This window comes from Pseudorasbora parva, chromosome 7 (assembly GCF_024679245.1).
Source record: "Pseudorasbora parva isolate DD20220531a chromosome 7, ASM2467924v1, whole genome shotgun sequence".
Lineage (NCBI taxonomy): Eukaryota > Metazoa > Chordata > Actinopteri > Cypriniformes > Gobionidae > Pseudorasbora > Pseudorasbora parva.
In genome coordinates, this window is record NC_090178.1 from 6,427,542 (window position 1) to 6,451,607 (window position 24,066).

General features: G+C 38.3%; 1 protein-coding gene across 5 annotated transcripts in view; it reads left to right on the forward strand.

The window, feature by feature from the left end:
- Positions 1-24,066, forward strand: part of zgc:158766 (uncharacterized protein LOC100009641 homolog) — a 93,925-nt gene that overhangs the window by 47,448 nt on the left and 22,411 nt on the right. For all 5 annotated transcript variants that reach the window (XM_067447874.1, XM_067447873.1, XM_067447875.1 and 2 more), the window contains 10 exons: positions 532-729; positions 3,078-4,197; positions 15,142-15,345; positions 16,709-16,832; positions 17,048-17,141; positions 20,471-20,557; positions 20,645-20,761; positions 21,530-21,628; positions 22,022-22,164; positions 23,294-23,432. In XM_067447874.1, the coding sequence (XP_067303975.1) occupies positions 532-729; positions 3,078-4,197; positions 15,142-15,345; positions 16,709-16,832; positions 17,048-17,141; positions 20,471-20,557; positions 20,645-20,761; positions 21,530-21,628; positions 22,022-22,164; positions 23,294-23,432 (2,325 nt within the window). The remainder of the gene's footprint in view (positions 1-531; positions 730-3,077; positions 4,198-15,141; positions 15,346-16,708; positions 16,833-17,047; positions 17,142-20,470; positions 20,558-20,644; positions 20,762-21,529; positions 21,629-22,021; positions 22,165-23,293; positions 23,433-24,066) is intronic.

The window sequence follows — 24,066 nt, forward strand, 5'->3', positions numbered from 1 at the left end:
TTACCTTAGTTCAATTTTTAAAAATTGTTTTCAATTTGAGTTATAACTTTAATAACCCTGACTCAAACGTGTTCATTTTCATTTTGTCCACTACCCTGCCCATTTAACCTAAAGTTGACTGTCCCAGGTCATGGTTTTGTTAGTCTAGGAGGATGGTGTGAATCACATCCGTCTGGAAAGTCCTCTTCTCCACAGATATGATGTAGGGCTGCGTTAGGGACAGGATTTTCCATCCTGCCTGTTATTGTCCATTCAGTGAAGTTACATTGACAGGTGTTTCCTGTCTCATCAGTGTCCCGCGACCTCCTGACATCCTGCTGTTTGTGTTTGTAACTGGGAACTGTGGAATTGAACTTGCGACCACCTAGGGGTCAGAAACCCTTACAGTCTCACTAACCAAACCAAAAACAACATGCTGACATTGTTTACTCCATCACACTGGTTTGATTCGGTCTATACAGTAAATCCAGAAACTGATGCTTCATGTGTCCTAGATGTTTAACGGCTCTGTCAATGTGTGATTGGTTGCAGGACTCGGAGTCGTTGGACCACTGTATTCAGAGCACGCTCTCTGCACTGTATCCTCCGTTCAGCGTGAGCGCGGCGACCGTGCTGTGGCAGCTCTTCAGTGTGGTGGAGAGACAGTACCGTGGAGACGGCCTGCGCTGTTTCATTGACTTCCTGCTGCCCACCAAGAGAATCTTGCAGATAATAAAGCAGGAGGCCTGCGTGAGTACTGTCGGTTTCATTCGACGCATTATGACAGAAGCATTTCAAAGTAAAAGCAAACACTGGGGGAAAAACGTAATACCTTCTAGGCAAGTAACGAGTAAAGTAACATATTACTTTTATATTTACAACAATACATCCACGTTTTTCAAATAAGTAATGAAAGTTACTTTGTTTTCCCATTTATTTACTGACAGCTCTCCTGTCTCCATGTTGAGAGAAATCAGGAGGTGTTAGGTGTGAAGTGTGAAGTGAACATGATGCTTATTGTAGTTCTAGACTAAATGTAAGCATTTATTTACTCTTCGAACAGATTCAGTGTTCCTCAAAATGAATAAAAACAGTAAAATGCAAACTCATAATATTAATTATAATTAAATATGTTAAATAATACATACAGTGCCTTGCGAAAGTATCTGGCCCCTTTGAACTTTGCGACCTTTTGCCACATTTTAGGCTTCAAACATAATGATATGAAACTATAATTTTTTGTGAAGAATCAACAACAAGTGGGACACAATCATGAAGTGGAACGAAGTTTATTGGATATTTCAAACTTTTTTAACAAATCAAAAACTAAAAAATTGGGCGTGCAAAATTATTCGGCCCCTTTACTTTCAGTGCATATATATAACCAAGATTAATAAAAGCTTTAGAAATATTTTTTGTTAACTAATAGAACCATATTGTAAAGTGTTACTATTTAGTAGATTTTCTTACTATTGTGTTTTTTTTATCTTTAAAAAAAATTTTGAATCAGCATAGAGATTTGCCATGTATCATGCAGTCTTTAAACTTGATATTGTGCATTAGCAGGCTAGTTAATCATTTGCTGATTTTTTTAATACTACAGTCTCCACTACAGATGTTGTTGTCAGTAGCACTGCAGCTAAACATGTTCAATCCATTTAAACTCTCTCAGAGAGAAACATTGCGAGAGTGGGAACATGAGAGGGAGGATGAATGCTTCAGGCTGAAAGAGGGTTCAGTGTTGCTCTGAAAACAGCCCAAACAGAGAGTGTTGTGAGCTCACTGGGGTGAACTTGGCAAAGAGGATCAGGCTGAAATGAAAGACTTGCTCAGGGAGGCTTTGTATTTCTGCAGGTTAGCGCTGTGTGAGCACATACCTGAAACCTTATGCTCCTGTATTAATAATTACTCTGAGTCCAGGGCTCTCAGTGCTCTCATTTAACTCAGTCACAGCATGCTGAAGCTTAGGCTACATGTTCCTTCTGCATCATCAGCAATGCCAGAGAGTAACTCACAACTCTAGCTGTTTTCAGTAGCATTACGGTAGCTAAATAATAAAGCAATTTTTTAACCAATAGACATGTGTCATGAAAAAACATGTTTTTCTCAGAGTATTGCCTGTGCAGAAATCTCCCGTAAGAACTATTGATGTCTGATTCATTGTAGTGAATAGGTTTGTTTGTTCACCATAAAAAAAATTACATAACATTACATTCATTTTAAATATTATGTTATATTATATGAATAAATAAATAAATAAAAATATTTACTGAATCAGTGCATCCGTGGAATGATATTTTCTCTTTTTAAATTTTGCTTTTCGTTGTGTTTTCATTATATAAATAGTTATACATTTTTAGTTTAAATAGTTTAAATTTTAAATTTTAATTTTAGTAAGTTTTTGTATTTTGTTGTGTTTTTGTCATATTTGTTTTTTTATCTATAATGTCTATAGTTTTCACAAATTTAATTTTCATTTTTTCTTTTAGTTATTTCGATATAACAAGTTAAACTTAGTATGGTTTTACTTTTAGTTTTAATGAATTTGTGTATATAATAATTCTACTTATTTTTTTATTTATTTTTTATTTATTATTGTTTTTGAATAATAATTATACACACAATAACTAGTGTTATCAAGCCAGATTGAGCTCTGATTGCTAAAATATGTACACTGTAAAAAAATGTCTGTATGAAAAAATTATCTTGTGACTGATCACATCTAAATTTTTCAGTTGGCCAAATTGAATTTCTGTAAATTAAATTGCATCAATTCACAGAAATTCAATTTGGCCAACAGAAAAATTTAGATGTGATCAGTCACAAGATAATTTTTAATTGGAGACATACTTTTTTTTTTACCGTGTACAAAATTGTACGCCACCTTTTCTTGTATGTTCTAGAATAGTCTCAGTTTTGCAGTTCTGTTGGGTGATGCAAAAATGCCACATTTCAATATTTTCTAATTGTATTATGTTTTAGTTCATTGCAGTTTTGTATTTAATGATTGCAAACAGCAAATAAATGACAATTGTTGCTTATGCATGCAAGGAAAGCAGTATTATATCTGATAAATTTGTCCTTTTTATTTTGCACAGCTGCGATTCAAAGGCCTGTTGCTGTACCACGAGGGATGGCCGCTCTGTTTGCATGAGAAGGTAGTTCTGCAACTCGCACCGCTGCATAAAGTACGTCTGCGGCAGGGAGATTTCTACCTGCAGGTGGTTCCTTTAGGACGCAAGGCTGCCAAACTGGTCATAAAATGCCTGTCAGGGAGCGGGCAAGCCATCGCAGAGATCCCTGTGGCCGAGAGCATGTACGGCAGCATTTTCACTCCGGACTTCCTGCAGAATGTAACGTGTGAGCGCAACTTGCAGCCTCTCCAGAACTGCCTCCTCAGTACCGGGGCCGTGGTTTACCGCACACCCTGGAAGAACGTGGTGAACCCTTTGTTTGTGACCAGCACTGCTGACGCAATCATGCAGGCTCGGAGCGGCGGCGCGACCCTGCGCGGTCAGCTCAGCACATGCAGCACGCACGGATCCACGGGGACGCTAAGTTCTCGAGACTCTCTGGGCGGAGAGTCCACTGCGTCGGAGCCCATTTTCAGTCGCAGCCTCACGGATATGGGCATCAGCTCCCTGCGTTCAGAGGATTCACCCTTGCAAAAGAGTCCCAGCCCGGATCAGGGATGCATTCGAGGTCGAATGGGACACAAAATGCTGTCGTTCAGCACGGACCTTAGTAATCCCGGCCTTCGCAAGCGTCACCCTAGAGACTCCACAACCTTTGAGTCACGCCGGCTTTTCCGCAAGTCCTACATGGAGGCACTACAGAACCCAATGAACCTCGGCTCCAGCTCTGAATCCATTCTGGAAGAGGGAACGGAGTCAACTCCTGGCTCCCTCTCGAAGGAGCCGCTCCCACGGAGGATCTGTGCCCGTGGATGGTTGGGAGGAGATGAATCTCACAACGGTTCTCCAGCCGTAAGTCCATCAAAGAACGCTGAGCTCAGTCCGGACGAGAGGCGCTCCAAATCTCTCGAACGTACCAATAAGGCCTTGCAGGTTAAAGGCCACCGGGCGCGCTCGTCCTCCGGCGGCTCTGGCAGCGGCCTTCCCAAGAAACTTATGAATGGCTATGCTTTCCGATTTGGAAAACTGGACTTGGAAGCGGCCTTTCCTGGCATTGAGAAACGGAGCAACAAAGAGAACACAGGTAAAAACTTATTGTCAACTCTTTAAAGGGGTGGTTGCATGCGATTTTCCTTTTTTAACTTTAGTTAGTGTGTAATGTTGCTGCTTGAGCATAAACAGTATCTGCAAAGTTACAGCGCTGAAAGTTCAATGCAAACGGAGATATTGTCTTTTAAAGTTATGGCGGTTTATTGCCTACAAAAACGTCCGGTTTGGACTACATTGAGCTTCTTCCTGGTTTGGTGACATCATAAACCCTCGTTAGTCTCCGCAGATGTGACTTCTGCCCGTAATGGTAAGGGGCGTGGCGTTTCCGGACAGCCTGTGCAATAAAAATACAGGAAACTACATCTGGCTATCTAACTAATCTAAGACCATTGCGTTTTTTCGGAGGGATGGGCTTCATAGAAGCAGGAAGCAAACGAGCCGTTCAAAGGACAGTGGAGACAGTAAAGGTAAAATATAAGAAAAATACGGCATTTAAAAAAAGAAGAATTAAGACATGTTATACTGCGCCTCATAAACACAACCAAGCCTAGAATAAAACCACGGAACCATCCCTTTAACACAACACAACATGTCCTAATAACTAGTGGTCAACCAATATATCACCAAGGCTGATGTTAGCAGACAATATTTGGCAATTTTTATTGTCTGCATAAAACAGTTTTTCTGTTTGGCCCATAGAAGTTTCAGAAGCGGGACTTTTAACTTGATACTGCTGAGAACCCATCGTCTGAGCACAGACACACACCTAGCTAACAAAAAAAAAATCTAAAAATGTTTTGGTAAATTAAGCTTTGTGGTACCGCCACTTCTATATGTTAAGCTGTAGTGTACCCTCACTTTTTCTTGCGTACCTGCATTGCCCTCAGATGTTGCTACTGAGGCTCTTTTTTACTCACCCCCCTAAAAAAAATTGTAATTAGCTCTGTAATCTATATTCTAATTTATGGTGGCCTCAGTCCCCTTTAAACCTCATATTTCAGCTCCTCCCCTTCTTTCAATCAGCACTATTCAACGTGTTCCTTATGATATCTGCATCTATAAATCTTTTTTTAATAAATGCTGTTTATTACATAATGTGATGCAGTAGTGATATGAAGACCACTTCTTATCCACTGTAAATTTTTCGCTGTGTTCCCCCCTCATCGCACTTTTTTTTCTCCAACGAAGACAGAACATGAAGATATACTTTTGAAAATATTATTTTAATTTCAACGTATTATAAAACGTATTATTGTGGGTGTGGCATTAGGCTAACATCATGCAACAAAGATATTAAAGACACAATCACACTTTAAAAATTATTTGTTGGTTTAGCTTAAGTTGCCTAACCTAGTTGCTTTCATTTTGAGCGATTTAAACAACCCCAGTATTGTGATGGGGACACTATACTGACAAAGAGCACCGTCCTTCGGATGAGACGTTTAACTGAGATCCTGGACGTTAAAAATCCCAGGATGTCTTTCGGAAAAAGAGTAGGGGTGTAACCCGGCATCCTGGCCAAATTTGCCCATTAGCCCCTGTCCATCATGGCCTCCTAATCATCCCCCTCTCCTGATTGGCTTCATGACTCGGTCTCCTCTCCACCAATCAGCTGGTGTGTGGTGAGCGTTCTGGCGCAATATGGCTGCCGTCGCATCATCCAGGTGGGTGCTGCACATTGGTGATGGTTGAGGAGATTCCCTCTTCTATGTAAAGCGCTTTGAGTGCCTTGAAAATTATTACCATTACATTATTACCATTATTATTATTAATGACGGATGGCACTCACAGACATTTCACTGCATATCAGAGTGAATGACAGAAACAGAGAAACATCACGTAGTTATTTCTTTCTACTAAATAATGACCCAGCATCTGATTGTGACGTGGAGTAAAGGGACTTAAAGTGGCAAATTGATAGATTCATGGTCTGTTTTAAAAAAAAAATAGAAAACAAAAAAAGGAATGCTTTAATATAGGACAGATTAAAAATATAGACAATTAAAGTAAAATAAGGAATTTTAAATGACCCCTTGGGTTTTCACTTCGAGCACTGCATTAGTTATGAGAACATTATTTCTCAATGTTCTCTGAACAGTCAAAACATCCAGTTTTTTTAAATGTCTTTCTTGGTTATGCAAACATCAAGGGAACATTACGTCTCATCGTTTTGCTAACATTATGGGAACATTGCTTTTGAATGTCCTCTGAACTAACATTTAAAACGTTTCTGAAAAAGACTTTCCATGATCCATCTATAAATCAATGAATCCGAGCACCAGTTTATCCGTCTTCGTTAGTGTACTGTCTTTATTTAACAGTTCTGTCTAATATTTGAAAGGCACATGCTCTAATACTTCATCCATATACTGTCTGCATTCAGCAAATATGTATTTTAAATGCCCCGCCCACACATTCTTCTGATTGGTTGTGATTTGTGATTGATTGTGATCGCTGCATCTGATGTGTAATCGGCATCATGTTAAAGGGACACTCCTTTTTTAAAAATAGGCTCATTTTCCAGCTCCCCTGCAGTTAAACAGCTGAATTTGACCGTTTTCGAATCCTCTCGGCTGATTTCCAGATCTGGCAGTAGCACATTTAGCACAGCATAGCATAATTCATTGAATCTGATTAGACTGTTAGCATCTCGCTCAAAAATGACCAAAGAATTTCTATATTTTTTCTATTTAAAACTTCTCTAGTTACATCTTGTAGTAAGTCGGAAGATGAAAAGTTGTGATTTTCTAGTCCGATATGGCTAGGAACTCTACTCTCATTCCTGCGTAATAATCCCGGAGCTTTGCTGCCGTACCATGGGTGCAGCGGCGCAATGATATTACACAGTGTGCAGAGCACCTTGTTTGGGCTTCTCTCCCATCAGTAATGAACCCTCATTTCTTCAGTGCAGTGTACTCATACGCACAAGCTTCCCGTATCAAATCATGTCGCCCGAGGCCTTGAAAGCCCGTTCTGGTTCCAGACAGTTGTTCTGTTGTTCTCCGGTGTGTAATTATCACCTGCAGCAAAATGCAAGACCGTCGACGAGCTCATCTGTGTGCAGATTATCGGTGGAGACAGCTTGTCATTCCTTTCACTTGATTTTATGGCTTGCGACTGGCTGCATGTGAGGACTAATAGCGTGTGTGTTTTGGAATGTTTCGGCGGCCCTGCCCTGTTACAGAGGCCGCTTGTCTTCGACGCGTTTGCTGTAATCGGCAGCCATGATGAACCCCAAAGGCACGACACGGCTCTGAAAGCATTGCACTGCTTTATTTAGCTCTTCCTGCTATTGAGTGTTTGAAAGAAAGAGCGTTTTGCCCTCCAGCTTCAGGCCAGGAGTGTGTTTGGGGTCTATCCGCAGGAAATACCAAACTCTTCGGCATTCTTAAGATTTTAGGTTAATTCATGTCAAGGGGTTGCACCACATCCTTACCGTGCACAACAAGGTAAATAACTTACTGTGCCAACCAAGTGATATATATACAGAATATTATATTAATAATTTGTATAAAATATATATAAAATGAATAGGATGTATAGGTAACTGTATATAAAATAATAATAAATATTGTTATTATTTTCTTTATAATTTTTTATTAATGTAAATATTTTATGATATTATATATTTATAATACTAATAATAATTGTTATTATTGTTATTTTTATTTAATATAGTGTTTATTTCATTTAACATGATTGTATTTTAAAAGTAATAATTAGCATGATTAATAATTCATTTAATGTATTATAATTTATGATAATCAATGATGGTGATAATTCTATTATATAATTATTACTTATTTATTTTTATTTAATTTAATATATTATGCATTATGCGTTTATGCTTTATTTTATTATTATTTTTAAGAATGACAATTATAATTTTTTGTTTTTTATTATTATTATTATTATTATTATTATTATTATATTTTAATACATAAAATAATAAAACTATAATATATTATTTAATTTAATATTATTTTTAATAATAATATTTTAAGGTGGCTTTTATGACACTCAGGGTTGCAAAAATATACAAAAATACAAGCAAAAATAATACTAAAGTAAATAATAAAAAACAGGATAACACCACAGAATACAACCACACACACACACACACACACACACACACACACACACACACACACACACACACACACACACACACACACACACACACACACACACACACACACACACACACACACACACACACACACACACACACACACACACACACACACACACACACAGTGGTTTAGGTAAATTCCCATCTGGGAGCCTGCAGAGTCCCTCTGTTCTCTGGCTTTCTTTCCCACACATGAAAATCAGAGCCATTGAGTCTGGGCAGGAAGCCACAGCGGATCCGATGACCCACCTGAGGGAGGATCTCTGTGCCGCTTACCTGCCCGACTCCCAGCGCTGATGTTAAGCTCCCATCCAGATGGCTCGCTCCGTCATAATGGGAAGCTTTGTGTCCTGTTGGGCTCGTGAAGATGCTGAAGAGAGGCTTAAAGAATAAACCCATCTCTACGTAATATCTGTGCTGTTACAAAGCCCGAGTGAAGCAAGGGTCAGCTCAGACTTTGTTCAGAAAACAAATGCCAATGACTTTGAGGCTGGATCAGATTACGGGTGATGTGGTTTCGCTCGGCCTTTGGGATCCCATTAGGTCTCTAGCGATCATAAACTGGTTCCCATGATACCATGGAGCTTGTATGCAAAGTCAACCAAATCTTGTCGGCACAGCAGCTTTTTGAACAGTGTTGGTTAGTGACTAACTAAAAGCAATGAGACTACTAACTCGTCTTAGCATTTTCCTACTAGTAGCAGAAATCGAGCAAACTGAGAGAAACTCAGGTGTTGCACTAGAAATCCTGATTCATTCCAGACATTCCTCTGAAGTTGTAAACAAATGGCAAGTAACGTGACATTTTTAAGTAGAAGACTGAAATAGTATTTTCTTTTAAAACCTACAAAATGTAATTATATCTGGTCTGTTATTAATCAAATTTTGATCCTGATTAAACAGATTAAGCTCTTTATGTATAATGCATTATAAAAGTTTTCATAAAGGATATTGCAATGCATTATATATTTGCATTAATAATTGTGATCAAAGTTAAAATGCATTATAATGTTTGCAGAATCCTTGTTACACAAGAAATCGGTTGCTCATCATGTGTTTTAATGCATTATACTTTCTAAAGGTTTAAGAATTTATTATAACTGTGGTTACAATTACATTACGAGTAATTGTACACTGTAAAAAATGTTGTTTTTTGTTTATTGAAATTAAAAATTTGAGTTGATACAATGAAGGAAATTTGTTTAATAAATAGAAACTCAAATTATTATTGTATCTGAACCACATAAAAAATGTGATAAATCTATTTGGCATGTTTCACTGCGTCATCAGAAATAAAACACACACAATTACCCAATATGCTTACAAATCCTTTAATAATATTTTAATAAAGGTTGTCGAATCTCAAAAAATGTTCATTGTATTAACTCAAAATTTTAATTTCAATGAACTCAAAATTTTAAGGCAACCAGGTAACTTTTTTCTTAATAATTTTTTACAGTGTACAATGCATTATATATACAGGCTTCAAGTAAAATGTTAAAAATATTACTACATGATTCTATACTGCATATTATTTAATCTGTAGCCTGTCCTTCAAAGTTGCGTCCCCAGCAGTGTTCGGCAGTGTTTGTCTGTTTGGGTGTCCATTTCGAGCTTCCTCTGCTTGTTGAGGAAGTGCATCACACAAAGGAGCAGGTCTCAGATTCACACAGGAAATGAAGTCACCTCTAAGACAACAGTGGAGGGGGTTACAGGAGTGTGAAGTGTAAAACTTCAAACATATGCTTATTTGTAGGTGTGTGAGATGTGCTTGTTTGAATTATATGCTGGAATTGCACATTTTAAAACAATATGTTCTCGAAATTCACTAAATATAATCCGTCTGTCACTAGTCTTATCCAGTTAGATAAAAGATCTTCATATATACTCAAGTTCAGCACAATGGTTAAGGACTGGCTTATTTTTCCTCAATCTAGGAAATTAAAGGGAGGACAAAAAGAAATGAAACTGTTATAAGTAGATATTTACTTATTTACTTTGTTTATTAATTAAATAATTTACTTAAAAAGTGAGGAAATCCTTGCCTTAAAATTATTGATTAAATAAGTTATTATTAAATATATTTAAATTATTGAGTAAATAATTGTAATCTTACTACTTATCTAATTGAAAAATTAATGTTATGTGGAAAGGTCAAGTTCACATAACTTAATGAATAATTTTACATTAGCATATATATACATATAAACTGTAAAAAATTATTTAGAAAAAAAGTTACCTGGTTGCCCCTAAAATTTTGAGTTAATACAATAAACATTTTTTGAGATTCGACAACCTTTTTTATTAAAAGATTTTGTAAGCATATTGGGTAATTGTGTGTGTTTTATTTCTGATGATGCAGTGACACATGCCAAATAGTGCTGTTTTTTAATGATTTATCAATTTTCTTTATGTGGTTCAGATACAATAATATTTTGAGTTTATATTTATTAAACAAATTTCCTTCATTGTATCAACTCAAATTTTTAATTTCAATAAACTCACAATTTTAAGGCAACCAGGTTACTTACTTTTTTAAGTTAAACCAACAAAAACCAACAATTATTTTTACAGTGTATATATATATATATATATATATATATATATATATATATATATATATATATATATATATATATATATATATATATATATATATATATATATATATATATATATATATATATATATATATATATATATTAAGTGAAATTGTCACATGCCTGTCCTGTCGTGTGTGCACTTGTGGGTTTTGTTATGTTGAGCATGTGCTCGTGTCCCTGTCAGTTCCCTCCCCCTTGTTATCTGATTATTGGTTAATTTGCCCCACCTGTTCTCCCTCATTATCTGCCTTGTTTGTTCCCTTTATAATCTCCTTGTGTTTGTCAGTCTGTGTTGGATCCTTGTGTAATGTCTGCGTCTCCCGTTCCCCCAGTGACTTCTGTTGGTATGTTTTGAGTTTTAGTTTATGTTCTATTATGTGTTTTGCCCCCTCGTGGGTGTTTGTTTTGTATTTATGTTTTATTTGTTATAAATATATATCCTTTTCTGCACTTGAGTCCTCGCACCATTTCCTTTGTCTGTAACGTGACAGAAGGATCCAACCATACAATGAGGACTCAGCAGAGAAGTTCTCCCTCGGTGCCAGTCCCGGGGGTCCCGAGTCCGGGAATCCCGAGTCCAGACATGGCCTGGAGGGCTGTTATGGGAGGCTTTGTGGTGGCAGTCCTGCATGCTTGGGAGAAGCACAGGGTGTCATCCACAACTCCGGTGGTCCCAGTTCCGGTGGATCGTGTTCCGGTGGTCCCAGTTCCGGTGGTCCCTGTGCCGGTGGATCGTGTTCCGGTGGATCGTGTTCCGGTGGTCCCTGTGCCGGTGGATCGTGTTCCGGTGGTCCCAGTGCCGGTGGATCGTGTTCCGGTGGTCCCTGTGCCGGTGGATCGTGTTCCGGTGGTCCCTGTGCCGGTGGATCGTGTTCCGGTGGTCCCTGTGCCGGTGGATCGTGCTCCGGTGGTCCCTGTGCCGGTGGATCGTGCTCCGGTGGTCCCTGTGCTGGTGGACTCCGTTCCGGTGGTCCCGAGTCCGGAAACGGCCTGGAGGGCTGTGATGGGATGCTTTGTGGTGGCAGTCCTGCATGCGTGGAAGGAGCACAGGGCTTTATCCGAAGCCCCGGAGGCAGTTCCGGTGGTCCCAGTTCCGGCGGATCGTGTTCCGGTGGTCCCTGTGCCGGTGAATTGTGTTCCGGTGGTCCCTGTGCTGGTGGATCGTGTTCCGGTGGTCCCAGTTCCGGCAGATCATGTTCCGGTGGTCCCAATGCCAGCAGATTGTATTCCGGTGGTCCCAGTGCTGGTGGATACTGCTGGACTGGAGAAGTTTCCCCAACGCCCTGCCTGCGCCGCCGAGGCGTCCTGCTCTCCGTGCGCCGCTGAGGCGTCCTGCTCTCCGTGCGCCGCTGAGGCGTCCTGCTCTCCGTGCGCCGCTGAGGCGTCCTGCTCTCCGTGCGACTCTGAGGCGTCCTGCTCTCACCGCGCCGCTGAGGCGTCCTGCTCTCACTGCGCCTCCCTGGCGCTCCCTGCACTGACCGCACCACCCAGGAGTCCTGCTCTCACCGCGCCTCCCTGGCGCCCTGCTCTACCCATGCCGCCCTGGCCGCCTGAACTCTGCGGGCCGCCCCGGCCACCTGAACTCGGTGGGCCTCCCGACTTCGGCGGGCCGCCCTGGTCATTCGAACTTTGTGTGCCACCATGGCCTCCTGAACTTTTTGTTTTCCTCGTTCCTCCCTTGTTTACCCCTCCCTTGTCTGTACCTTCTTTGTCTGTCCCTCCCGTGCCCCCCTGGTCTGTCCCTCCCGTGCCCCCCTGGTCTGTCCCTCCCGTGCCCCCCTGGTCTGTTCCTCCCGTGCCCCCCTGGTCTGTTCCTCCCGTGCCCCCCTGGTCTGTTCCTCCCGTGCCCCCCTGGTCTGTTCCTCCCGTGCCCCCCTGGTCTGTCCCTCCCGTCCCTCCCTGGTCTGTCCCTCCCGTCCCTCCCTGGTCTGTCCCTCCCGTCCCTCCCTGGTCTGTCCCTCCCGTCCCTCCCTGGTCTGTCCCTCCCGTCCCGCCCGGGTCTGTCCCTCCCGTCCCTAGTGGAGCGTCTGGTAGCCGCTCCTTAAGGAGGGGGTAATGTCACATGCCTGTCCTGTCGTGTGTGCACTTGTGGGTTTTGTTATGTTGAGCATGTGCTCGCGTCCCTGTCAGTTCCCTCCCCCTTGTTATCTGATTATTGGTTAATTTGCCCCACCTGTTCTCCCTCATTATCTGCCTTGTTTGTTCCCTTTATAATCTCCTTGTGTTTGTCAGTCTGTGTTGGATCCTTGTGTAATGTCTGCGTCTCCCGTTCCCCCAGTGACTTCTGTTGGTATGTTTTGAGTTTTAGTTTATGTTCTATTATGTGTTTTGCCCCCTCGTGGGTGTTTGTTTTGTATTTATGTTTTATTTGTTATAAATATATATCCTTTTCTGCACTTGAGTCCTCGCACCATTTCCTTTGTCTGTAACGTGACAGAAATGCGTAAACCTTGAAAAAAGGTTTTTTTTTCAAAAGTTCTTCATCAGTGTCATAAATTGTATTATTAAGATATAAATATTATATTAGTTCTAGTTTAGTTTAGTGCACATTGCTTGGCCCCTTTTAAAAATGTATATATGAATAATGTAAGGCTTGAAAGAAGGTAGTTAATGTGTATGGTTTCTTCGAGTTGTTGTGATATTAGTCTGTGGCATGTGTTCAGCCGCAGCCCTTTCCTCTCAGGATGAGGAGAATCAGCAGTGTTGTGCTCTGTATTGTTTGAGTTGCTGGGTTTGGAAGAAACAGCCCGAGGGTTTGGATTCTGGAGAAAGTTCCCAAACATCTGCTTCAGCTGGGAATGTCAGCCGCAGCATTCCTCAAGCCGGAGCTCGAGGGCTGAAAAACAGAGCTGTGCGGGCTTCAGTCATCAGATGTGTGTGTGTGTGTGTGTGTGTGTGTGTGTGTGTGTCTGCCTCACACACCTGGTCTTGATCGTGAAAAAACATTGACTCACCGTATAGTTCTTGTCACACCTCTTAACCATCCAGACAGTCTGTTTAATATATGCCCTGTATCGTGCAACTCGGACGTTTAATTTAGCTGTCAAATGAACTGATGCTGTTTGCATCTCTGCCATTTAAACGGTTGTTTGAATTGTTTTAAAGGTCCCGTTCTTCGCGATTCCATCTTTCAGACTTTAGTTAGTGTGAAATGTTGCTGTTAGAGCAGAAATAATACCTGTAAAATTATAAAGCTCAAAGTTCAATGCCAAGCGAGATATTTTATTTAACAGAAGTTCCCTTTCAAAGCCTACAGCGAACGCCTCTGCACTTCCTTCAGGAATGACGTCACTAGAACCGTTTGTTGACTAACCCTCCGCCCACAAGAACACGCAAAATAGGGGGCGTGGTCTCATTGCTCTCTCACGTGGAGAAGAGCGCGCATTCAGCGCTTGCATCTCCCCGTTATGGTAAGAGGCGGGACCTTTCTGGGCAAAGTGCGCTAAGCTGCTGTCCAATCACAACATGGGAAGGGCTGGCCCAATCAGAACTCGTTATGTGTTTCTGAAGGAGGGACTTCATAGAACAAGGAAATCATCAGGCCGTTTTAGGACAGAGAAAACAGCGCTGTACAGATAAGTAAATTGTGTGAAAAATTGTGTTTTTTTTATACGCGAAACATGAACTCATGTTATATGGCACACTGTAAACACAATCAAAGCTTCGAAAACACGCGAAGAACGGGACCTTTAAGCTCATCAAGTCTTGTAAATGCTCCATGGTTGTGTTTTTGAACTACTGTTCAGAAGTTTGGGTTCAGTAAGATTAGTTTTATTCAGCAAGGATGCATTAAATTCATCAAAGAATCCTGAAGAAAATTTTCAACATTGATAATAATCATAAATGTTTCTTGAGCAGTAAATCGTCATATTAGAATGATTTCTGAAGGATCATCTGGCACTGAAGACTGGAGCAATGAAAATTCAGCTTTAATCACAGGATTAAATTACATTTGAAAATATATTCACATAAAAAACAGTTTTTTAAAATTGTAATAATATTTTGCAGTATTACTGATTTGACTGTATTTTTGATCAAATGAATTGCATTTAAAACACACATTTGATCAGTTTATGCAGTCTCTGCAACACTTTGAGCTAGTTTTGAATCTTCATAAATGAGCTGAACTGATCAACTCTAACTCTTTTTGCTGCTGAAGTTTAAAAATAAAATGTGCTAATCACATCGGTGTTTAATTTGAAATGACACTCATCATGTTCAGTGGATTCTGTGATCCGTTTAGGTGTCTCTGATGATGGTCTGCGCTCAAGTCCCAGAAGGAACAGTAACAGTGGAGATGAATTAGTTCCTCCCAAACCCTCCATCAGACCAGCGGTCTCTCCTGCCCCGTCCACGACGCCCCCTGCTGTCTGTTCCTCACCGCTGCCCTCTCTCATGACCCAGGTCAACCAGGAGCTCTTGACCTCTGGTGCGATAACACTACCTGGTACGTGACCGGGGTCTCGCCTATCAGCATACAGAAAAACAGATGCTAAGAATTTATATATAATATAATATAATATAATATAATATAATATAATATAATATAATATAATATAATATAATATAATATAAATGAATTCGTTTTTAATGCATTGCAAAATGCAAAATTTTTATTTTTATGTTTTTTATTTTTAGTCATTTTACTACTTAAACTAAATAAAAATGAGAAACGTTGGCTTGGCAACTAAAATAAAATATGTTGTTTTATTTCAGTTAATGTTCATATTATTTCAAGTAATGTTTTTTATGTTCTTAGTTTTAGTTAACAAAAAATCTATAGCTAGTAATTAAGAAATAAATAAATAAAATAAAAAATAAAAATAATATTTTTCTTAAATACTAGTTTTTATTTTACAATAGTAATATTTCTTATTTACTGTTTATGTATATATATATATATATATATATATATATATATATATATATATATATATATATATATATATATATATATATATATATATATATTATTTGTAACAAAGTTAAAGGCTCAGGGAAGGAGGAGGCGGGAAAAGGTAAATGTTAAATGTAAATTTTAATTATGAAATTACCAAACCACAAAACGAAAGTAAAAGGCAGCCCCTCACGGACATAAAATATTAAAAAAAGCAACGTTAAAGGTGCAGTGTGTAATATTGACAGCTAGTGGTTAAAATGGGTACTGCAGTCCAAAATTCAAAATATTGGAGAGGGTTGTTTGCCCCGTTTTTTGGGTCGGGTAGAATCTGCGATCTATGACCCAGTTTGCTGGCCTCTGTGGCTTTAATACGCTGTGTTTAACACCAACTTGCAACCCCGGGTGTCAATAGTATATTGGTTTTATTGGTTATATCGGTAAATTGGTAGTGGGCGGAATCACACAAACAAAAACACACATTCCAACACAGAATGCACATTTATAATAACTGGCTGTAGCTTTGCTTTTTTAGAGAAACATTTTTGCAAACATACAGTATTATGGTATTGATTGCTAAAATGACATACAGCACCTTTAAGTCCCAGGCCTCCTCCTCCTTTTATCCATCCAGAGCTCTTCCATGAGAACCAAGACCGGTGTGTCCCGCACAGATGTGACTCATTAACATTCACTCTGCTTCCTGCCACATTATTATTTTACAGTCATTTTGATATAATCACAAAATTTTGGGGGAAACTTTGCAACCCCTACAAACAAGCACAGCTTTTCTCAATGCATTTTAAAACGCAACGGCAGTTTTTTATCAGAAAAATCCCAGTAGATTTGAAGTGTGCCCCGAATGAAGTGTGCAGTTTGATTTCTCGGGTTACTCATCTGACCCCTGCTGCAGGTAACCAGGACCGCAGTGGGAGAGCAGTGCTGCAGGTGTGCTCCAGGAGCCAGGTGTGGACAGACGCGCGTCACACCACAAACCAGATCACCGGGCTGATCTGCTACTACTGCAACAGACTGCGGTGAGGAACGCCTCGTTGATGCTGGTGTCTCACTTCCTGTGCTTCCATCTCTCAATCTCAGCCCCATCTCTGTGGAGGCACGAGCGGGGTCACCCGTTACTCAACCGACATGGAAATGATTCGCTCTCGGTTTGCTGAGAGGCAGTTGTGTCGCAGGCTTTATTTTGCGAGACAAATTTGACGTGCTAAGTGTCTTGCGTTTTTTTTTCTTTCAGGAGGGAGAAACGAGATCTGGGTTTGACGGTTCTCGTAGACGCTCGCAGACAGCAGGCCACTTCCACGCTGTTCTCCGCTCTGTCTCAGTTTCAGGTGAGACGGTACAGATCAGCTGTAAATGACACATCTAAAGCCCTAATGCAGTTAATCCTGGCTTTTTAAAGCCTGACATATGAAATAATAGTCAGAACAATCTTTTTTTTAATGATTTTTATTTAAAAAATGTGAAAGAAATTGGTATTTTATTGCTCACAGTATAAAATAGTGAGAATAATCAGTAAAAACACCTTCATTTTTATTCAAAGGCCCAAACTGGCATATGCAATTTGGTACAGATGCAAATATTAAAATGACCAAAAATTCAATCAGAGATTTTTATCTTAGTTCAGCAGACTACTTGCATAAAATGCACGTGAATATCAGTCGTCACTCTATATCTCCCAATATTATGTCTTAGTAAGACAATATTTAAATGCTTAGTTTATAATAAAAGCTCTGTAGTTTGAAAACGAAATGCAATACAATGATGTTTGAGAGATGAGCAAATAAACTTTCCTCAAAACCCTGATACATTTTGACAAGTTTTATCTAAAACATGACGGATATTCATGTAAAGCTATAACCTACAAGACATTATCACCCAATTTGTCACATATTTGCACTTTTGTGCCAGAAACATAGCACGTACTCAGGCAGTATCGACCTCATTTTGGTTCATTTTGAGATGTATGACTTGTGCTGCTCAAAACAACTTTGTTCATGTTAATTTTTTAATTGTGTATATTTTAGGGTATTTCAGCATTTTTCAGCATCACACTATGTATAGAGCCGATGACTGTCAGCTTCTGCCTGCTTCATGTCAAATATCTCAAGGAAAGCCTGTCCTCGGGGACTGAAACGAGGCCTGTGTTAGCTTGTCTCTTAAACACACTCTGAGAAAATGATCAGTCCAAACATGCAGAGAAATACAGGGAAGATATGAGTTAAGAGTGCTGTGAAATTAAGGGTTTGAGGCAACTAAAATATGTTCCTATTAGCACTGTTACATGCAATAAATGATCTAAACTGTTTAGTCTTTGTAATTATCCATATATATATATATGGATATATTAGGGCCGGGACTTAATTAATATAAGTAATTTTTATTAAAATAACATAATTTTAACCACACTTATTTTTGCACCGCAGAACGTTTTTCAATGAATGAGTTTCGACGGACCGATTATACTGGAACACCAACTAGCGCTCCGGAGTCACGACAACAACAAACCAGTGAATATGAACGAAGAAGCTGATGAGACCGCTTTGCTTGGCCCCGTGGATGGGAAATTTTGTTTTTAAAAAACGAAAGGATGGAAGCGTCGACAAGAGCATGGTTGTGTGCAAGCTCTACACAGGGTTGCCAACTCTCACGCTGGCGTGAGACTCACGCTTTCAGGCTCTGTCTCACGCTCTCACTCCGCCCAACTCAAGCTCACGCCAAATTGCCAAACCTGCTTTTGATATTAAACAAAGCTATAAGCTTTAATTTTTTAAAATGTGTTTTAATGAAATTCAAACAATGAATAGCGTTTTGGCGCTAATGTGGCATAATGTTAAAGCCAGAGGCGTTGAAAAGCGGAGTTGCATGCTCTCGTCTCCCTGCGGCGCGCGCTGGTCACGTGGCCCATGAGCGCTCAATACTTCTAGCGCTGTGCCAATGAATTTAAATGGCTTAAGCGAATACACACCAGTTTCACTATATAGATGTTTGCTGCAAGTTTTGGTAAACAGTACAGCTTAGTGTTAGTGTTTATTGATTATTAAGTCAGCCATATTTACAGGATCGTTTTTATTATGGAGAGTGATAGAGATTCAACATTGTTAACATTAATGTTATTCTTGTATTTAGCCCTCAGGTATTCCTTACTAATAGGTCACACTCATACTCATTAAATTATATTTATTGAATATTTTGAGGAGATCTTTTGGTACTAAATACTATTTGTGCAACAATTATTGTCAATAAATAACCACTTAAAACATTTTTCTTCTAATATTTGTATTTCTTCTAAAATTTATATTACAATTAGTGTAGTAATTAATATTAAAATAGAGAATTCCAATTCAAAGAGGCAAATTAGTCATTTTGTGGCTAAAAAATATTAATGTTTATTTGCAATGCCATTAGGTGCCTTATGGCTCTTTAATAAATATACATGAATCTAATAGTTGCTCAAAAATATATTGCAGTCTTTGCATTCTAATAAATATTTAGATATGATGATCAAACACTAGATTTCTTTAAATGTGAAATTTCAAAACTTAAATAACTTGCATTCTAATCTTTTTAATGAATAATGATACTTATATAAGCAGTCACAAGTGAATATTAAGGAATGGCACATATAATTTGACCCATGTTTTATGTATTATTATGTACAGTATATATACTAGATATAAACTGATACTGAATCAAGATCAAAAGCATTACCCCCCCCCCCCCCCCCCCGGCCCTCAAAAAATCTCACTCCAACCTAAACTTAAAAGTTGGCAACCCTGCATACAACAAGGAATTAGCGTATCACCGCAGCACATCGAGCCTCAAATATCACAAATATGCTTTTGCTAAACTTAATGGCAAACATTGCACTGGTCTGCTGGACTGAAATAAATAAACAATATTTTGTTGATTAAGCTTATGTATTCAGTCATTTCATAAGCTTCAGTGTATTCAGTCAATGGTATACTAAAAATCCATGTGAAAAATTACTTCTCACTGTTCTCAGGTCAAATATTTATATGCAATTAAAATGCGATTAATTTCGATTAATTAATTACAAAGCCTCTAAATAATTAGATTTTTTTTTTTTTAATCGAGTCCCGGCCCTAGTTATGTACAATATATTATCTAAGCTAGGGTTTGTAAGGGAACTGTTAAATTAAACTAAACTATATTAAATTAAATCATGAAAAGGTCAGTGTAATCAATATAAAATGCTTACCAAAAAAGATTGAATGTTTTATTTGTTTACCTGCATGTCATGACCATTAATTTACATTAGAGAACTGTGAACATGTTAAGTTAATTCAATTTTAACTAGGGGTTAATATTATTATAGGTGATCCTGACAAAAAAAATCCCTGATTTAAGGCCCATTCACACCAAGGATGATAACTATAGCGATAATGATAAAGATATAGTTTTAAAAAATCCTTCTAAGTCCACACCACAGCTAACAATAACAAAAATAAATCAGCGTTTAAGAGCTCAACAAAAGTGTCTGTTAATAATACATGGAACAATATTGGTATAGTTATCTTTATAGTTATCGTTCCTGATGTGAAAGGCCTTTTAAACTGTTTAGTCTTTGTAATTATGTTTTTTGATTATTATTTAATGTTTTATTTATTCATGCTCTTTGATTTCTTCTCTCCACCAGACTTTTATGCCCAATGCACTTTACTCAGTTTTGTTTCTTGTGGACAAAGACGCAGCAGTGAAAGTGGAGAGAGATGTCTCAGTTCCAGTGAGTAAATGACTGTTGTTCTGTCTGTTTGATCTCAGTCTGTGTAAAAGAGGGTAATGCCCTGTGCTCTGCTCTGTTCCCGTTCAGTGTGAAGTCCTGACGTCTCTGAAAGCTCTACAGAAACACATTGACTCATCTCAGCTCACCAGAGACTTTGATGGCACCTTCTCATATGACCACAGCCACTACATTCATTTCAGACAGGTGCACGATTACAACACATTCATCGTTGTGCAACCAAACTCCTTTGTCCTGAAATAAAAATATACACTTTAGTTTAGGGTCTAATTCTCACTATTAACTAGTTGCTTATTAGCATGCGTGTTACTAGGACTTTGGCTTTTTATTAGAACTTATGAAGCACATATTATTCTACATTACCTTATTCTACATCTCTTAATCCACTCTATACCTAAACTACCTTACTAACTATTAATAAGCAGTAATTAGGAGTTCACTGAGGCAAAAGTAATAATTAATAGTGAGAATTGGCCCCAAATCTAGTGTGACCAAATTTGTATAAATTAAATATAACACATACATAATATTTAATATATGTATGTGTACTGTGTATAATTATTATGTATATATAAATACACAAACATGCATATATATATATATATTTAAGAAAAATATGTTATCTTTATATATATATATATATATATATATATATATATATATATATATATATATATATATATATATATATATATAAGATAAATTACAATTATATATATAGAGTATATACATGCATGTGTGTGTATTTATATATACATGATAATTATGCACAGTACACACACATATTATGTAAACACAAACATTTATTTTGGATGAGATTAATCATGGTTAATTTTCCCCCAACACTAATATATATCAAATTAAATCATGTAATATTTAAGTCCCCCTGAGATTTGTTTTATTTTAAAAAAAGAAACTATGTTGAAGTTTGTTTGTTTTTCCCGCCACTGGCAGAAAATTGAGCCGTTTGCTACGAGCTGCAGCGCCGCGATCTCTTCCCTTCAGAGCTCCATCGAGACACTAAACAACATCGCCAATCTGGAGACGTCTGAGGTAATTCTGAGTAGAAAATGTTCATGATTTTATGGTTATTCTCTGGGAGAAACTGCATTGTTAAAAGTTCACCCAAAAAAATGTAAATTTGAGGGAGAGTAAGTGATGACATAATTTTCATTTTTGGGTGAACTGTTCCTTTAAAGTCCCGAGCCATTTAGTCATGCAGCATAATTTCAAAAAAATCGAATTGCCTTGTCGACTGGCATTCGGTTTTAAAAATCTGGCCCTTTTCTGAGCCCTGCCTTAAAAACTGAACTGAACTGACCAATCCTAGCCTATCTTTTTATTACTTTCTAACATCTGTTTTGAAATAGAACACAATGCAAGTTCTGCAGTTTACCAAGAGGGAAAAGGTCAATTGAGCATTAAACGTTGAACATTATCCTGTAGGAGGTGTCAGAGGTCATCAGCCAGCAGAAGAATCTCATGAAGAGTATTCTGGATGACACAAAGCTAAACCGCCTGCGGCTGGAGGGCGGCACGTTTCTGGCCCGGATCAGGAAAGAGGAGATGTGTGAAAATGAGAACTACAGGTACTGCATTCATTAGAGGACTGACAGATGATTAGATTGTATAAACGCTTTAAATTGGTATATTGGCATTCATTATTTTTCCACTTAAGGCAAGAAACTACCAGTCAATTTGTAACTAATAAATATCCTTTTATTATATAATATCAAATATCATATTTCCCCGGTTATTAACAGTTAAGACATTCAGTTTTTTGTTTTTAAGTTTTTTTTACAATGTTATGTTTAAATATGCGTTAATGTCCATGCATTTCCAGAAAATAAATCTCAACATTTGTTTAACATATTAGAGTTAAAATACATTTTCACCATGTTTTTAGAGATAAAATTATGTAGACAAGCGTATGATGTATTTCTGTGAAATATTTCATAATATAGATAGAACTAAAACAGTAAATTTGGTGTATGTAAAGCTACTTTAAGCTAAGTGGAGAAAAATAGCCCAGTACAAAAAACAATGGTTTTGCCTGTAAAAAAATAAATGAATAAAGTCCACATAAAGAATACTACTCTTGGAAAAATAACTGCTAAGGCTAGGAAAAGTTATTTTACTATGTGAATCCATTGATTTCAATGGGATAGTACAGAATAAAGATGTTAAACAAATAAAGTGATGCTTTTTTTTTTTAAGTTTCAACTTTTCTTGCATAAGTAGGAACCATCAAAACAAAAATGCATCGCTATATTTTTACAAAATTTAATTACATTAGACAAATGAAATTTGGATATTTGTACTGTATCTTTCAACCCCTTCAGATGTTATTTTGCACTGTAACTGGTGTTAAAGATGATCAGTTCACATGAACTGAGGCGCTGCAGCGATCTGTCACAGCACATTAAACAGTAGCAAAATGGTTGTTTTTTTATTTGAATTTATTTGCATTACATAAAATTGACAGAATTACCCAGCCCAAATGTTTACCAGGTTACTTTCAATAGTTTTTACTGCTAAAGTATGTTTACACACTGCTTAATTCATCAAACTGAATTACAACTAAAATAAAAAATAAGTCTATAAAATGATCTAGATGGGTCATTCTGATTTGGTGAGCTGGTTCAACCAGTTCATTAATACTTCACAGTTTGTTTGTGCTGTTCCACTAAGTTGAACCTCATGTTGTGTTGTGTGCAGAGACGCTGTGGATATGGTCAGTGCGTTATATAACCAGGTGGATGAAGAAGTCCACAAACTCGTCATTCTGTCTAATAAATCACTGCAGCAGCTGGAGACGCAACTGGAGCTGCGCACGTTACAGGAGCGACAAGAGGAGGTGAAAAACAGTCATTTATGGGAACACTTTAGTTTGGGGTCCAATTCTCACTAACTAGCTGCTTATTAGCATGCATATTACTAGCATATTGACTGTTTATTAGTTCTTATAAAGCACATATTCTGCATGACCATCCTTTAATTCTACCCCATAGCTAAACTTAAAGGGGTGGTTCTGTGGTTTTATTCTAGGCTTGGTTGTGTTTATGGGGCGCAGTATAACATGTCTTAATACTTCTTCTTTTTTAAACGGCGTATTTTTCTTATATTCTCCCTTTATTCCACACCGCTGTCTCCACTGTCCTTTGAACGGCGCGTTTGCTTCCTGCTTCTATGAAGCCCATCCCTCCGAAAAACGCAATGGTCTTAGATTGGTTAGATGGCCAAATGTAGTTTCCTGTATTTTTATTGGCTGAAGTGCCAAGCACAGGTTGTTCGGAAACGCCACGGCCCTTACCATTACGGGCAGAAGTCACATCTGCTGTGACTAGCGAGGGTTTATGATGTCACCAAACCAGGAAGAAGCTCGTTGTAGTCCAAACCAGACGTTTTAGTACACTCTTAGAAGAAAAGGTTCTATCGGAGCTACGTAGTTGGAACCCCTAAAAGGTTTACTGCAAAAAATGCTTTTCTTA